Source organism: Dipodomys spectabilis, unplaced genomic scaffold (assembly GCF_019054845.1).
Source record: "Dipodomys spectabilis isolate Male_0828 unplaced genomic scaffold, ASM1905484v1 ptg000576l, whole genome shotgun sequence".
Classification (NCBI taxonomy): domain Eukaryota; kingdom Metazoa; phylum Chordata; class Mammalia; order Rodentia; family Heteromyidae; genus Dipodomys; species Dipodomys spectabilis.
The window spans coordinates 1,155,968-1,172,320 of NW_024871253.1; the positions used below are offsets into that span (position 1 = coordinate 1,155,968).

Sequence of the window (16,353 nt, forward strand, 5' to 3'; positions counted from 1 at the left end):
CTGTCGTCTTCCGCTCTCGTGAGGCAGAGCTGGAAGCCCCAATACCCGGGTTCGGTGGGGCGGCGCTGTGCGCCTGGGGCGGGGCGCTGGGGGAGGTGTTTCAGTCAGTCCGGAGAGGATTTCTCCGAGGCCAGGTCGTGTCCCAGCCCGGAGGGACTGGAACCGAAGTTCCGCCTTCGTGTGGCACCCCTTGCACACGAATGCTTAACAGATAGGTCTCCGGAGATAGGGACCGGAACTGGACCCCCCCCATAGCTGAAGAGGCTCAGTGAGGCTGAGGCTTCTTGTGGGGCGAAGAAGCCGACACTACTTGGAGAGAGGTGTGGTTTAGGGAGTTGGGGGGAGACTTTGGGGACTTGTGTGGCGAAGTGGAGGCATTTCCTCCCCTCTGCCGCTAGATGGCGGTGCGGCCCTGGATGCATTCCAGCGGAGCCACCCGGCCCGGACAATGCCTGGCACGGGTCGGGCGCCAGCCCCTCCCCCTGGACACACAAGAATTGAGGGCTGGATAGGAAATCAAAAAAGAAAAAAAGATCTTCTATCTCTTTCATACCTATGCAGTCAAACGGCGAGAGTGGGAAAGAAAAAGGGAGCACAATGATGAAGTCAAACCTAAATAGAGGCTTTGTTTCTACACGTTCCTTGTGCTTTGTCTAGGCAGTTCTTGGCTGTCTTCAGTGTCTACCCACAAAGAGGTGCCCACACTGGTCTCAGTTCACAACCACCTTTTATTAACACAGTCACAGTCTCACAAACCCTAGAAAGGTTCCATGTGGAGAGAGGCTAAGTTTGGCCTTTGCCCGAGGAATTCTGACATTGACAATATCCCCTTGGTGTAAATGGAAGACACCTGAGAAAAGAATACGGATGTTGTTAGCAAAATGAGTCCCTTCCCATAGTTCAGTCCACTCCTTCCCTTCTCCACAGCTTAGCATGCTCCCTTCCTAGGCAACACTAGGCCCATATGGTAAAAGCAGTAAATAATCAACTTCCAGCCCCCTTTACCTTGGGATAGCACTTACCTTGGGATGGCAACAAGAGCCCCTTAGAAGTGACCTTCAGGTCTGGGCAGTTGCAGGACCCTTTATCGACTATTTCAACAGCAGCCTTAAATCCTAGTCCACCATGATGAAGCCCCTGGCCCACACATCCACACCAGGGTCTTCCCCTTTTTCAGCCCCCCCTAAGCCTCCTAGATTATATAGGTCACCCCAGACAATAGCTGGTACTTCTTCTCATTCCTCCTTTGTGAGAAGGAGTCTCGCCAGCCCCTCTTTCCCGGCAATAAACCTTTCTTTGTTCTCTGTACCTGGATGTCTGCGTGGTTCTCTGGCAAAGTCTAATTAATCTTTTCTAAGCTAAGAGATGTTAAGTGAATCATAGCTATCCACATACTCTAGTTTTCCCCTGCCTGTTAGAGCTTGACTATTCTATTTCCCATAAAGACCTAGGCGTTTTGTCTCTTCTTGCCATGTGCTTCTGAACCAGACTCCAGCCCCTACTACACCTCCCCATGCCACTACCCCAAGTAAGCCATGTCCTTGGCTCATATCCACTCTTCCACTGCCCAAACGGCCCTCACCAGAGCTGAAGCAGCTATTATAGGCCCGGTCAGGGTCAGAGGGCATACTGTGTATGCATCGGAAAAGAATCTCTTGCCTTCCCTGGCCTTCCAGGGATACCACCTGACCCATGGTGAAGGTCACATCATGAAACAGGACCTGGCAAGAAAGGGAGATGTTAAAGCAAGCCCAGTTGGTATGGCTCAATTCTGGGAGGCCTTGGGAGTCCTGACATAAGAGCCAGAGAATGAACAAGGGTCTTGTATGGACAGAGAGATTGGTAATCCTAAGTATGGGCATACAGGCTTTGGGAGAAGAGCACAAAGTCAGCCTCCAAGCTCCTGTGGTGAGGCTCAGGGTATGTCTGGAGTTACCTGGCTATACAGCAGATAAATTCCAGCTTCCCACACTCGGACAACATGTCCTTGGGCCTCCAGGCCTCTCCCACGCCAAAGAGCTGGTTGCCACATCACCTCGGTCACATCAGAGTCCTCTGGAGGGGAGGAGGGCGGCTGGTCAGGATTTCTTTGCACTCGCCGACACTGAGCCAGCTCTCCCCTTTCCACTTGTGATAGTCTCCTGGGCCCACCTGCCAGCCCCAGAATTCCTACTTTGTGCCCCTCCCCAATGCCATTATTTAAAATATTGCTCACCCTTGGAGGTGATGTTAATGGGAACAAGGTGCAGAACTGAGTGCTTCTCTGAGGAGAGAAGGGGGAAGTCTCAGCAGTGTCCACCTGCTCCGGGTGCCCTGGTGTCCCCTCTCCACCCTCACCATGGCTCAAGCTAGCAATCCCCCCTACTGCCCTTCCAAGGCTCACTTTTCCGATTATGGGTGAATACTGCTCTCCTTCTCCGAGATCGCCACCCATCCTCCCAGGCTTCCAGGGCATCAGGGCTCTGCTTCTAACAAGAGGGTCAGAGTGAACACAAAGGTTCAAGGGTCCCAGAAAGCCCTCCCTACCACTAGGAACACCTCAGGTATCTTATATGCTTTTCCCAGTCCCCTGTATCTTGATGCTGGCTGCCCTCCAGGGTCTGTTAGGTACAAGAAGCATTAATCTTTAACAATTTCTCTTCCCGGAATGGCCACTCCCTTGACTTCCCAACCCAGACCTCTGCTTGCACACAACTTGAAATTTTGCAGACTGGAAGGTCAGACCTAAAGAGGCCAGAGACTCCCCTCCCCTTCCCCTCCCCCTTCTCCCCCCCTCCCCGGCCCACCTTTCATCCTCTTCCACCCCTATCCCTGTCTCCCTTCACTTACCTGTTCCTGGAGGCTATGCCAGAAATACTCTTCCCCCTTCTGGGAGGGCCCTCTGCTTCTCTGTAGCCGGCTCACCTCCCTCCTTAGGTGTTGCAGCTCTGTTTGTTGGGTCAGCAAAGCAATGGCACAGGCTACCACCCCCAGAGTTGCCCCCCAACTCAACCAGAGAGCAACGGAGAGTGCCGGCTCTCGGGCTGGACCACCCATGTGGCTCGGGGGTGCTTTGGGGGCTAGCAAGAAAGGAGATGTGGCTATCATAAGCCTAAGAACAGCTGGGGCCTCTGAAATGGGGTGGGAAGGAGGTGATAAGGAGCGGGGGTACAGGCAGTAGTGCGGAAGGGAAGGTAGTATGACGCAAGGGAGAAATTAAAAAAAAATTGAGAATTAAAAAAAGAAAAAGAAAAAGATGGAGGAAAGAAAAAAGCAAGCTGGGGGAACTATCGGTGCTCCTGGCACTCCGTTGTCAGACTAGTGTCATCGGGAGTCCCCAGTCTCAGGAGAATTTGGTGCCATTCTTTCTAAGAAGGACTGGGCAGCCAGTGACACCCAGGAAGAGCGGCCAGAGCTCAGGGACCCAGGGGCGGCCCCAGAGTTGAGGGAGGGAAGGTTGACTGGCTATGGGGCATGGTGCCAGGAGCAGGGATGGAGGCAAAGCTGAGCAGCGTTGAGGGTTGGTTGGGTGTGGGGGGAGGTGAGGGTAGAGACCTTGGGGTTTGGACATGGGCAAGGGCTCTGAGGAAGTTTTCTTATTGTGACTTGAATGTGGAGTTAAAGCGGGGGGTAAAAAGGATCATAAGGGTCGGTAGGGAGAAGACCCAAAGACAAGAAACTGGACGGGTGCTGGGGTTAAGGCCCGACTGGGCGTGTTGGAATGAGGCCTGCACTACTCCCTATGCTGAACTTGGCAAGCAGGACTTCCTGTTTCTCAAGAAAAGCTCTTACATAAGGCTTTGGACAAAGAGACAGAAAAGCAGTCCCAAACCCCTCCAACTATTACAGGACACCTCCCCAGGACCCAAAAGCCCAAGGGCCCCATGTGCCTAGGCCCCAATATCCAATATACTGACACTGAACCCCCTTCCAAGCCAGCTCCCACCCCATCTCACAGCCAGGTCCTGTGCCAGCACCTGCTGAAAGTCCCCAGGTGCCAAGAGGAAGGGCCAGCTGGCTCCTCCCAGCTAGGGATTCCCCCAGCAGGAGGAAGTCCGCCTCCTAGGGAAATGAGGCTACTGCTTCTGCAGTACCTTGAGCCAATGGAGACTGGCTTTGCTCCTAAGCAGGGTGCCTTTCTGCTCTGCTTGAAGGCAAGCAGCTCTGTGTTTCTCAATGCCCAGACCCCATTCCCATGACCCTGGTCCCCAATAAAGAGAAAAAAACAAACATTAGTTATCCTCTTTAATATCCACTTCTCAACATTTTGTCACAATAATAATAAAAAATAATATCTGTTTTCAAAATCCACAGGAAATGATCAAGGGAGGAGCTTGTCTCGGGCTCTTACCCGCCCCCCTCCCCTTTGGGCACTTCTGGCCAAGTCCCAGGCTCTTTGGCTTTCCTGCCACCAGGTCCAGCCCCTCTTAGTACCTGAAGGACTGGATGAGTCTTCTTGGACCCATCCTTGCCCCCACAGGGTCAGTAGACAGTATCCTGGGGAGTTGGGGGCCAGGTAGAGTCAAGGGATAAATGGAGGCATGGAAAGATCAAGGCTTGGGCTGGGAATGTGGCTTAGTGGTAGAGTGCTTGCCTAGCATGCATGAAGCCCTGGGTTCGATTCCTCAGTACCACATACACAGAAAAAAAAAAAAAAAAGCCAGAAGTGGCGTTGTGTCTTAAGTGGTAGAGTGCTAGCCTTGAGCAAAAGAAGCACAGGGACAGTGCTCAGGCTCTGAGTTCAAGCCCCAACTGGCAAAAAAGAAAAAAGAAAGAGAGAGAAAGAAAAAAGAAGAGAAAGAAAAAGAAAAAGGGGGGGGAAGATCAAGACTTTGGGAGCTAGTGATGGAGAAGAGGACTGTATGAGATTAGGAATATGTGGGCCAGGAAACACGTGAACAAGCCTTGGCAGCTGTCAGGGGGCAGGTGTGCATTCAGGAGTGGCTTAGGACAGGGCAGAGAGCTAGGTGAGGAGGAGCCTTGCAGGTCTGCTGGGAAACCAGGGCTCCTCAGTGAACTTGGAAAAGTCCAAAATAGGTGAGGAATGGGGCAGCCTTGAGATGGGCCCAGGGAAGAGTGCGGATCCGCAGGGAGGATCCTAGCCTCAAAGGCAACAGCCCAGACACCTGGCAGAGGCGCAGCTGGGGCCCCGGGGAACTGGCTGCGGTGGCTGAGAACTCCTCCAGGCATCGAAGGGTCAGCACATCATCCACCAGCAAGTCCAGCTTCAGGTAGACAGCCTTCCCCTCATCAAAGTGCACCTGGGGTGGGAGGAGGGCAGGTAGAATACAGGCCCGTCAATGTAAATGTCCCGAGAACCCCAGATTCCATTCCTTCACAAACCCCAAACAAGCCTTTAGCTCATCCCTTTCCTTTTTTCCTTCCCCTAAACCAAACCCTTTTCCCTGCAGTTATGGCTTGGTCCATAGAGCCAGATGGGGCTTACCTGACAGTACAGGTAGTAGAGCCCAGCCCTGGTAACTGTAAATTCCCCATTCTGGCGGTTGTAGCGTAGAGGGCTGGAGCTGTTGATTTTGGCTTCTTCCCAGCCACTCACTATCCCATCCACACCTGAATGTGAATGTTTAGATAAGGAAAAGTACCTTTAGAGGACCCACATACTCCCCAAGCGTTCACTGAGTTTATAAACGTAGGATCTACCTTACCCCGAGGGATAGAGCCAGGCCCTATGGAGCCCACAGTGTATTAACCCGTTGGGTGAAGAAATCTAACATATATGACCAGAAATGTTCAGGACAAATGATCACCAATGGTTGCTTCTGGAAAAAAAATAAAGTATAGGATAGAAGGAGAAATGGAGGTGGGGCACGTTGGGAATGTGGCTTAGTGGTAGAGTGCTTGCCTAGCATGCGTGAAGCCCTGGGTTCGATTCCTCAGCCACATAAGCAGAAAAAAGCTGGAAGTGGGGCTGTGGCTCAAGTGGTAGACTGCTAGCCTTGAGCACAGAGAGACTCAGGGTCAGTGCCCAGACCCCAAGTTCAAGCCCCAGGACTGGCAATAAAATAAAATAAAATAGAAGGAGAAATGTGGGGCCTTCCACATTTTATTTCATCTACACCTACCTTGTTTCCCTGTTTTATGTTAATATTGTTTGATTCAAGCCAGGCGCCAGTGGCTCATGCCTGTAATCCTAGCTACTCAGGAGGCTCAGATCTGAGGATCGAGGTTCAAAGCCAGCCCAGACAGGAAAGTCTGTGAGGCTCTTATCTCCAATAAACTACCAGAAAACCCGGAAGTGACACTGTGGCTCAAGTGGTAGAGCACTAGCTTTAAGCTGAAGAGCTCAGAAACAGGGCCCAGGCCTAGAGTTCAAGCCCCACAACCAATTTTTTTTTTAATTATTTGATTCATTAGAATTAAAAAGAACAGCTTAGATCTGAGGCTTACGGTTCAAATTAAGACCAGGCAGGAAAGTCTGTGAGACTTACCTCTAATTAATATACAAAGAAGCTGGGAATGAAGCTATAGCTCAAGTGGTAGAGCGCTAGCCTTGACCACAAAGGCTCAGGGACAGTGCCCAGGCCCTGAGTTCAAGCCCAGAACTGGCACACACACATAAAAATTATAATGAAATGACATCCAAATGTCTATCAGATAATAAACAAAATATGGACTATTATTCAGCTATGTCAAGGAACAAAGGCTGAGTACTACAGTTTATGCCTGTAATCCTAGCTACTCCAAGAAGCCGAGATCTGAGGATTATGGCTCAAAGCCTGCCCCAGGCAAGAAAGTCTATGAGATTCTTATCTCCAATTAACCATCAAAAAGCCAGAAGTGGAATGTGGCGTAAAGTGGTAGAGCACTAGCCTCAAACAAAAAGTTCAGGGACAGTGCCCAGTGACTAAGTTCAAGCTTTTGTACCAGCACAAAAAAATAAAGGTCTAGGCTGGGAAGGTGGCTCAGTGGTAGAGCGCTTGCCTTGCATGCATGAGGCCCTGGGTTCGATTCCTCAGCACCACATAAGCATAAAGAAAAAAGCCGGAAGTCGTGCTGTGGCTCAAGTGGTAGAGCGTTAGCCTTGAGCTGAAGAGCTGAGGGACAGCGCCCAGGCCCAGAGTTCAGGCCCCATGACCAGACCCCCAAAATAAATAAATAAATAAATAAATAAATAAAGGTCTGGGATGTAGCTCAGTGGCAAAGCACTTGCCTAGCAAGTGCAATGTCCTGGGTTCGATCCCAGTACCAAAAAAAAAAAAAAAAAAAAGTTTAAAAATTAAATAAGTAAAACAAAAATAAAAACAAAGGAATAAAGTACGGGTGCATAGTGCCATGCGGATTAACCAGGAAAACATTATGGTAAGTAAAAGAAGCCACCACATTTAAAGGTAATATCTGGAATTGGCAAATCTATAGAAACAGCAAGTAGATTATCAGGAGTTTAGGAATGGGAAATGATGGGACTAGGAAGTGACAAGCTTAAAGGTACAAGACTTCTTTCTTCTTTTTCTTATTTGTTTGTTGGTGGTGGTAGAATTTCACTATACAACCCAGACTGGCCTTGAACCTGTGATCTTTCTGTCTCCTGGTATATACTCCTGCCATGCCCAGCTTCATAACTTCTTTTTGAGATGAAGAAAATGTTTTAAAATCACTGTGATGGATGGGCTGGGAAGGTGGCTCAGTGGTAGAGTGCTTGCCTTGCATTCATGAGGCCCTGGGTTCGATTCCTCAGCACCACATAAGCAAAAAGAAAAAAAAAAAAAAAGAAATGTACTCATTACCTGACTTATGTAGCTGTAACCCTCTATATATCCTTCATAATAACAATAAAAAGTAAAAGATTACAAAAAGAATAATTTTTAAAAAATCACTGTGATGGGGCTGGGAATGTGCCTTAGTAGTAGAGTGCTTGCCTACTATGCATGAAGCCCTGGGTTTGATTGCTCAGTACCACATAAATAGAAAAGGCTGGAAGTGGCGCTGTAGCTCAAGTGGTAGAGTGCTAGCCTAAGCAAAAGAAGCTCAGGGACAGTGCCCAGGCCGAGTTCAAGCCCCAGGACTGGTAAAATAAAAAAATAAAAAATAACTGTGATGGCTGGGTTCTGATGACTCATGTTTATAATTCTAGTTACTCAGAAGGCTGAGATCTGAGAATTGAGGTTCAAAGCCAGCCTGGACAGAAAAGTCTGAGACTTATCTCCAATTAACTACTAAAAATCTGAAAGTAGAGCTGTGGCTCAAGTGATAGAATGCCAGCTTTGAACTAAAAAGTCAGAGCGATCATGAGGTCCGGAGTTCAAGCCCCAGTATCAGCACCAAAAAATAAATAAATAAGTAAATAAATAAATAAAATAAGGACCCAGGTGCGGCGGCTCACACCTGTAATCCTAGTTACTCAGGAGGCTGAGACAGGATTGGGGCTCAAAGGCAACCCACGCAGGAAGGCCTGTGAGATTCTTATTGCCAATTAACTACCAAAAAAGGTAGAAGTGGACTTGTGGCTCAAGCATTAGCCTTAAGTACAAAAGTTCAGGGACAGCCCAAGCCCTAAATTTAAACCCCATGACTGGCACCAAAAAAAAAAAAAAATTAAAATCAAACTGTAATCCTCAAATTTCAGCCTCCTGAGTACTAGGATTGCAGGAGCCCAGCTCTGCTTTTATTTATTTTTTGCAGTACTGTGATTTTTCTTTTGTGTGTGTGCCAGTCATGGGACTTGAACTCAGGGCCTAGACATTGTCTCTGGGCTTCATTTGCTCAAGGCTAGCATTCTACCACCTGAGCCACAGCTCCATTTCTAGCTTTTTTTTTGGCACAGGGAAGGGGGAAAGGGGAGGGGGAGTAGGTTTGGAAATAAGAGCCTCACAAACTTTTCCTGGCATTGAACCGTGATCTTCGGATCTCAGCCTACCAAGTAGCTAACATTATAGGTGCAAGCAAATGGTGCCCAGACAGAATTTGAACTCAAGACTGTGCTTGCTAGGGAAGAGCTTTGCCACTGAGTCCTGTCTCAGCCCTTTTTTGCTTTAGTTATTTTATTTATTTATTTTTTGTTGTTGTTGGTTGTGGGCGCTGTCCCTCAGCTCTTCAGCTCAAAGCTAGAGCCCGACCGCTTGAGCCACAGCACCACTTCCGGCTTTTTTCTGCTTATGTGTTGCTGAGGAATCGAACCCAGGGCTTCATGCATGCGAGGCAAGCACTCTATCACTGAGCCAACGTCCCAGCCCTGCTGCTCTGGTTATTTTATTATTTTTGGCGGTTGTGGGGCTTGAACTCTGGGCCTGGGCACTGTCCCTCAGCTCTTCAGCTCAAGGCGAGCGCTCTACCACTTGAGCCACAGCACCACTTCCGGCCTTTTTTTTCTGCTTATGTGGTGCTGAGGAATCAAACCCAGGGCCTCATGCATGCAAGGCAAGCGCTCTACCACTGAGCCACCTTCCCAGCCCTTGCTCTGGTTATTTTTTAAGATAGGGTCTTACATTTTGCCCTGGCCAGTCTAGACCTGGATCCTTCTATTTACATTTCCCACCAAGCTGGGATGACAGACTGTGCCACCATAATCAGTTTATTTTGTTGAAAGAAGGGCCTTGTGAATATTTTTGCCCTGTCCGGTCTGTAACTTGAATCTTCTCCATCTCAGCTTCCCACATGGCTGGGAGGCAGGTGTGTGCTACTACGCCAGCTACCAGCAAGATAATGTCCTGAACTTCAATTGCCAATATCCACTTCTTTGAGTAAGTAGGATTATAGATGTGGCGTGGGCATTGGGCCACACTAGGTTTTGTTTGTTTGTTTTATTACCAATCCTAGGCCTTGAACTCTGGGCCTGAGCCTATTCACGAGCTTTATCTGATCAAAGCTAGTACTCTACTACTTAAGCCACAGCTCCACTTCCAGTTTTTTTTGGAGGTTAATTGGAGATAAGAATCTCATGGACTTTCCTGCTTTGGCTGCTTTTGAATTTCAGTCATCAGACATCAGCCTTCAGAGTAGACAGGATTATAGGTGTGAGCCATCTTGCCTGGCCTAGTTTTTTGTTTTCTGTGTGTGTGTGTGTGTGTGTGTGTGTGTGTGTGTGTGTGTGTGTGTGTGTGTGTGTGTGTGTGTGTGTGTGTGTGTGTGTGTGTGTGTGTGTGTGTGTTTGCTGGCTGGTACCAAAGTGGATTTCAGGGGCTTGTACCTGCTTGGTTTACTTGTGTACTTAGCACTCTAAACCCTTAAGCCATGCCTCCAGCCACTTTTTTCTACTAGTTATTTTGGAGATAGAGTTTCATAAACTTTTCTGAGCTAGTTCTGGATGACTATTCTCCAGATCTCAGCCCCCTGAATAGCTAGGATTACAGATTTGAGCCTTTTTTTTTTTTTTTGTCTGTCATGGGGCCTGAACTCTGGGCCTAGACACTGTCCCTCAGCTCTTCAGCTCAAGGCTAGCACTCTACCACTTGAGCCATAGCACCACTTCCGGCTTTTTTTTTTTCCTGCTTATGTGGTGCTGAGGAATCGAACCCAGGGCCTCATGCATGCAAGGCAAGCACTCTACCACTGAGCCACCTTCCCAGCCCCATATTACTTTTTGATGACTCAAGAATGATTTCAAATTCCATTTCTGACTTGGCTTCTGGCTTCTGTTTTTTCATGTGTTCCCCCGCCCCCAGCTCTTTCCCCTCCCCCTCCCTCTAGCAGTTTCTGCTTCAACCATGCAGAACTTCTTGCCTCCCCTGGATTCTTAGCAAACTTTCAAAACATGGTTCCTTTATTTGCAATGTCCTCGATGCTTGGTCCATCTGATTATCAGGCTGCAAGGCCAGTGAGGCCTCCTTGTCCTAGGAAGGAGTCCCCAATTCCTCTGTAAGATGCTTTGTGGTGCTATGCATCTTGGGCTCCCTTCATTATCGCTCTTGTTGCATGACACAATAATTACACATGTATCTACTGTTTTCTGTCCTCCACAGTGACTCCTGAGCCCAGGTCTGGGTGTGATTTGCTGAGAATACCTAGGTCCCTGGCAAGCAGCACGTTCCTGATGCACATGTGTTGAGTCACTGAGTGAAGGAATGCCTGAAAAACTACCCAAACAAGTGGTCTTTTGTGTGTTTGTGTATGTGTATGTGAGAGAGAGAGAAAGAAAAGAGAGAGAGACAGACACAGAGGTAGAAACAGAAGACAGAGATAGAAAGACAGACAGGCAGACAGATAGAGACAGAGTATTGGGACTTGAACTCAGGGCCTGGAAACTATCTATTAGATTTTTCACTCAGGCTGGAGAGAGCTCTAGCTTTGTGGCGGACACCACTTGAATCACAGCTCTACTTCTGGCTCTGCAGTGATTAAATGGAGGTAAGAGTTACGGAGTTTTCCTGCCAAAGCTAGCTTTAAACTATGATCCTGCCAGGTGCTGGTGGCTCACGCCTGTAATCCTAGCTACTCAAGAGGCTGAGATCTGAGGATCAGGGTTCAAAGCCAGCACAGACAGGAAAGTTCACGACTTTTTTTTTTCCGGTCATGGGGCTTGAACTCACCCTGGGCTCTGTCCCTTAGCTCTTTCAGTTCAAGTCAAGCACTCTATCACTTGAGCCACAGTGTCACTTCCAGTTTTCTGCTGCTTATTGTAAATGAGAGTCTCATGGACTTTCCTACCCTGGCTGGTTTTGAACTGTGATCCTCAGATCTCAGCCTCCTGAGTAGCTAGGATTACAGGTGTGAGCCACCAGCACCTGGCCATCATGAGCCTCTTATCTCCAATTAACCACCAGAAAACTGAAAGTGGTGCTGTGGCTCAAGTGGTAGAGCACTAGCCTTGAGCTGAAGAGCTGAAAGCCCAGAGTTCAAACCCCGTGACCGACAAAAAACCAAAAATCAGCCGGGCACCGGTGGCTCATGCCTGTAATCCTAGTTACTCAGGAGGCTGAGATCTGAGGATCACAATTCAAAGCCAGCCCGGGCAGGAAAGGCCATGAGACTCTTATCTCCAGTAAACCACCAGAAAACCGGAAGTGGCGCTGTGGCTCAAGTGGTAGAGCACTGGCCTTGAGCTGAAGAGCTGAGGGACAACACCCAAGCCCAGAGTTCAAGCCTCACAACTAACCAAAAACAAAAACAAAAGTCTGTATTACATGACATTGTGAATCTTTTCTTTCTCTTATTCATTTGTGTGTGTGTGTGTGTGTGTGTGTGTGTGTGTGTGTGTCATGGGGCTTAAACTCTGGGCCTGGGCACTATCTGTGAGCTCTTTAGCTCAAGGCCAGCTCTCTACCACTTCAGCCACAGTACCACTTTTGGTTTTCTGGTAGTTACTTGGAGATAAGAGTCTCATGGACTTTTTTGCCTGGCCTGGCCTTGAACCTCAATCCTCAGATCTCAGCCTCCTGAGTAGCTAGAATTACAGGCATGATCCACTGGCACCCAGCTTCTTTCTCTTGTTCTTGAAAACCAACCCACAAGTAAGCCACAATCAACCCGTCTACTTCTCTCCATCTGCTGCTAACATCCCAGACCAAGCCACTCTCAAGACTTGGTTCCTGGCTTTCACAATGAAAGGGCACTCCAGAGGAGGGACTAATACGTTCAAAGTCCAGAAAAGGTACACTGGGACCTAGGCTCGTCAGCCCCACAGGCATGGACAATGCATAAGTGGATGCCAGAAAGTGGGGTAGAGATCAGACCCCAGAGCAGCTGGAGGCTAAAGAGAGGCATGATGGGATAATAAAGTAGAGGCTTTAGCAGCAGAAGCCTGACAGAGTGGAGGGGGGGGGGGGGGAGTGAGGAATGGGGATGGGGCCGGAGCTGGGTTTGAAGTTCAGAGGTCATGGGGTAGGAATGGAAAAGCTGAGCAAGGACTACATGTGTTTGGAGGATTATTGATCAGGGCAGGAAAACACATGGAGTTCAGACAGGAAAGAAAAGGAAGGAATCATGGCTGCTTCTTGGAGAACACAGCACTGAAGGAGAAAGCTAGGGCCACTGGTGTGGTGTGTCACTGGATTGGGTGCTGTGAAGGGAAGGGTCTTCTAAGGTCCCATGCTTGATGAGAACTTAACGAATGAGGCACTGAGGCTTTTAGGAGTTGCCTTCTGGGATTCCTCAGTGGAAGGCAGGGGAGGGGATTGGGAAATCTGCTGTGGGGGCCACGGGAGATATCAGAGGTAGAGATGGGGTCTCACCCGCCTGTGCTCCATCTTGTCCCGGTTGTGGATGAACTGTAAGACACAGGGAAGGATGAAGGAGACCTGCCTCACCCCCGTCCGTGCCACCCCTCCTCTGCGCATGCTCACCTATCACCCACCTTCGTAGTGGGCTGCAATCACTCTGCGAGCCCGAATTTTCCGGCCTTTAGGGGCTGAAAAATCAAGGAAAGACAGATGAGTAGAACAGAGCTTTCCAAGGGGAGGCGGGGGGGGGGGGGGGGGGGCAAGAACCAGTCTTTGGCCTGGCATCCTTAGTTTCGCCCAAGTCTCCTAGCTAAGAAGCCAAGCCCTTAGCTGGTACCGGTGGCTCAAGCCTGTAATCAATCCTATCTACTCAGAAGGCTAAGATCTAAGGAACATGGTTTGAAGCTAGCCCTAGATTCTTATCTCCAATTAACTAGCAAAAAGCCAAAAGCGGTACTGTGGCTCAAGTGGTAGAGTCCCAGCCCTGAGCAAAAGAAAAAAAAAAGCTCAGGACCTACACCAAATAAATAAATAAATCGCACAGAGATAACAGGCTTAGGCCAAAATAGTCCCACTCATGCAAACATGAATACATGGTCATATGACCATGCCAGTCATAAATGTCTTTGCTTACCGAGGCCCAGGCCTCTGACTCCCCCACTTTGTCCTCATGAGGACTCCAGAGGTCATCCTAACCCATTTGGGGGATGATCCGTGGGAAGCAGTTTCATGTGACAAAAGGAGCTTCTCAAGGGAGGGTTATCATCCTCAGGTTCCAGTCTTAACTGGTTAGCTGCATGACTCATTTCGTACTCTGTGCCTCTTTCTGTGTGAAGACAATGGTTTTTACTCTGTCCACTTCAGAGGGCTTTTATGAAGTGACCAGCAAGACTGATCACTTGTCACTCCTGAGGATGAGAGAGAGGCATGCTCACCACTTCGGCGGGGCCGGACGAGACGTTTCAGGAAAGGCATGACATCCTGGCTTGTGTCTGTCTGGGAATTCAGTTCCTAGGGGAATTAAGATCAGGACTCAACCAGGGCTTCTCAGAGACAGGACGGAGCCCAGCAGGGCCTGTCAGAAGAGCCACCAGTCACGAAAGTCCAAGGGAACACCAGGTGCTAGTGGCTCACGCCTGTAATCCTAGCTACTCAGAAGGCTGAGATCTAAGGATTTCAGTTCAAAGACAGCTCCAGCAGAAAGTCTAGGAGACTCCAATTACCCTCCAAATTCACTTCTGAATAACCATCAAAAGGTTGGAATAGAACTGTAGCTCAAGTGGTAGAGTACCAGCCTTGAGCAAAAAAGCTAAGGGACAGGCATCTGAGTTCAAGCCCCAGTATTCGTGTACACACACACACACACACACACACACACACACACACACACACACACACGAAAAGAAAGAAAAAGTCCAAGGGACGGATCAATCAAGCGTGTAGATAAAGTGTGTAGGCCTAGTTTTCAGCCTGTTCTGGAGACCAGTCAAACCTTCCCAGGCCTCCATCCTTCTTCAGCATAGACCCTGCACTCTGCTGATGTGTTGCACACCTGTCCACAGTCAGCATGCACAAGTGGTACACACCCCTCACACAACAGCATCCACCTCCTTGTGGCAGGTTCCTAGCAACCCCACTTCACCCACAGCCAATCAATGCTTCCTATCAGATGGTACAACTCGGGAACTCCCCCCTCCACACCCTCTCTCTCTCTCTCTCTCTCTCTCTCTCACACACACACACACACACACATGCCATGCATGCTGGTGCACCCTCTACCCTCACAGAAACACACACCCCAGTGTGCAAAACTTCATGCACACACAGCCCACAGCCACACACACATGCTGCTGCATACAGCGGAGGCAGCCAGCACACCCTGCGGCCCCAGCGCTGCCACAGCTTTCCCCTACCCACACCTGGCACATGGCATCCACACCTACTCACCGGGGGCTCCAGATCTTCCTCAGCCACCAGCTCCTCCTGGGAAGGCTCCTGCTGGGAAGAAGGCAGCGTCACCCTGTCCTCCACCTGACTTCTTGTCCTCTGCTCATCCGCCAGTCCCCTGGCCCTCTGCCCACCCGGCCCCCATCTGCTGCTCCAAATGTGCCCGGGAAGGGGTGTGCTGAGGGCCTCACCTGGCCTGAGAGCGATGCCCGGCTCCCCAGGCTGACCATAGCCAGCAGGAGGCCAAGGCAGGCCAGCGCCAGGCCCAGGCCCAGCACGAGTGGGGCCAGCAGGGCGGTGCCAGGCTCCCCCCGGCGCCCCCTCCGCCTCTGGCTCCGACGGGCGGCCATGGGGGCGGGGGGCTGTGCCTGCCTCACCGCCCCCCCATCCCTGGACCCGAGGGATGGGGGGAGGGGGAGCCGGCGGGCGGAGCGGGCTGGGGAGAGGGAGGGGCCAGGGAAACGGGGCGGGGGGTGGGGGTGGATGAGGACAGGAAGCCGGACACTGTTTGTGAGTGATTAAACTCCAGCCCTCGGCGGCGGAGTCCAGTGCACAGAGGGAGAGCGCACCGGCCCGCCCGAGCCACCCCGGCGCCCGAGGCCCACCGTGCCCAGGCGGTGCCCAGGCGGTGCACGCGGGCCGGGCCGGGGAGCATGTACGCGCCAGGGCGGCCACTCTGGGACAGCGGTGACACACTCCAAGGCCTTGGAGAGAGAGCGATCAGAAATAGGCCGGGGGCCCCAGCCAGGGGCCGGGCCCTGGAACTCCTACAGGGCTGGCCCTGTCCACATCAGAGGAGCCTAGCCCTAGACAGTGTGCGGCCAGGGCTGTCATTTCCTCAGCCAGCACTGTCTGGGGCATCATCCGCCCTGATCGCTGTGGGATTTTATCAGTGACACCCAAGGGCAATCCCAGGAGTAACGTGAAGCCTGCAGACAGCCATTCACTTGGGCCGTGTTTTCTTCTCTTTTTCAGTCTAGCTCTGGGTAGGTCGTTTAAGTGTCTGCACGCAGCAGCCAGAGAGGGCAAGCGGAACAAGTGGAACAAGATGTTTCTGGAAATCCCAGTACTATTTCTGTTATCATGGGGCTATGGAGTACAAGGTAGAGATCAACCCCATACATGAATTGGGTAAATCCTGGGTCTTTTGGGGGGGGGGGGGGCAGGAAAACAGTGCTGTAAACAAGCAAGTTTCTCAAAGCTTCATTTAAGCTGTACTGTTCACTCCTGCACATTGGTGTTGAAAAGTACTATAAAACAATTCTATCGCAAGGCCAATTATGGTGTGTGTGTGTGTGTGTGTGTGTGTGTGTGT

At 50.3% G+C, this 16,353-nt stretch overlaps 2 protein-coding genes across 8 annotated transcripts; both read right to left on the bottom strand.

The window, feature by feature from the left end:
• Window positions 1–710: 710 nt before the first annotated feature.
• LOC122100372 (tumor necrosis factor ligand superfamily member 13-like) lies at window positions 711–3,855 on the bottom strand. 6 transcript variants are annotated; one of them, XM_042670749.1, is made up of 7 exons: window positions 3,535–3,855; window positions 2,830–2,927; window positions 2,384–2,468; window positions 2,216–2,263; window positions 1,937–2,055; window positions 1,583–1,721; window positions 711–850 (listed from the first exon to the last, which is right to left on the bottom strand). In XM_042670749.1, exons 1-7 carry the CDS (start codon window positions 3,548–3,550, stop codon window positions 741–743), a joined length of 615 nt encoding a protein of 204 aa, XP_042526683.1. In that variant the 5' UTR covers window positions 3,551–3,855; the 3' UTR covers window positions 711–740. The 6 variants fall into 6 exon arrangements, with proteins under 6 accessions (XP_042526683.1, XP_042526680.1, XP_042526679.1 ...); XM_042670746.1 differs by lacking the exon at window positions 3,535–3,855 and having other exon boundaries at window positions 2,384–2,462; window positions 2,830–3,525; XM_042670745.1 differs by lacking the exon at window positions 3,535–3,855 and having other exon boundaries at window positions 2,384–2,465; window positions 2,830–3,525.
• Window positions 3,856–4,973: 1,118 nt separating this feature from the next.
• On the bottom strand, window positions 4,974–15,454 carry Tnfsf12 (TNF superfamily member 12). 2 transcript variants are annotated; one of them, XM_042670751.1, is made up of 7 exons: window positions 15,230–15,454; window positions 15,039–15,086; window positions 14,027–14,102; window positions 13,226–13,279; window positions 13,104–13,139; window positions 5,426–5,550; window positions 4,974–5,240 (listed from the first exon to the last, which is right to left on the bottom strand). In XM_042670751.1, the coding sequence occupies exons 1-7, from the start codon at window positions 15,386–15,388 to the stop codon at window positions 4,989–4,991; spliced, it is 750 nt and encodes a 249-aa protein (XP_042526685.1). In that variant the 5' UTR covers window positions 15,389–15,454; the 3' UTR covers window positions 4,974–4,988. The 2 variants fall into 2 exon arrangements, with proteins under 2 accessions (XP_042526685.1, XP_042526684.1); XM_042670750.1 differs by having other exon boundaries at window positions 15,039–15,089.
• Window positions 15,455–16,353: the final 899 nt, after the last annotated feature.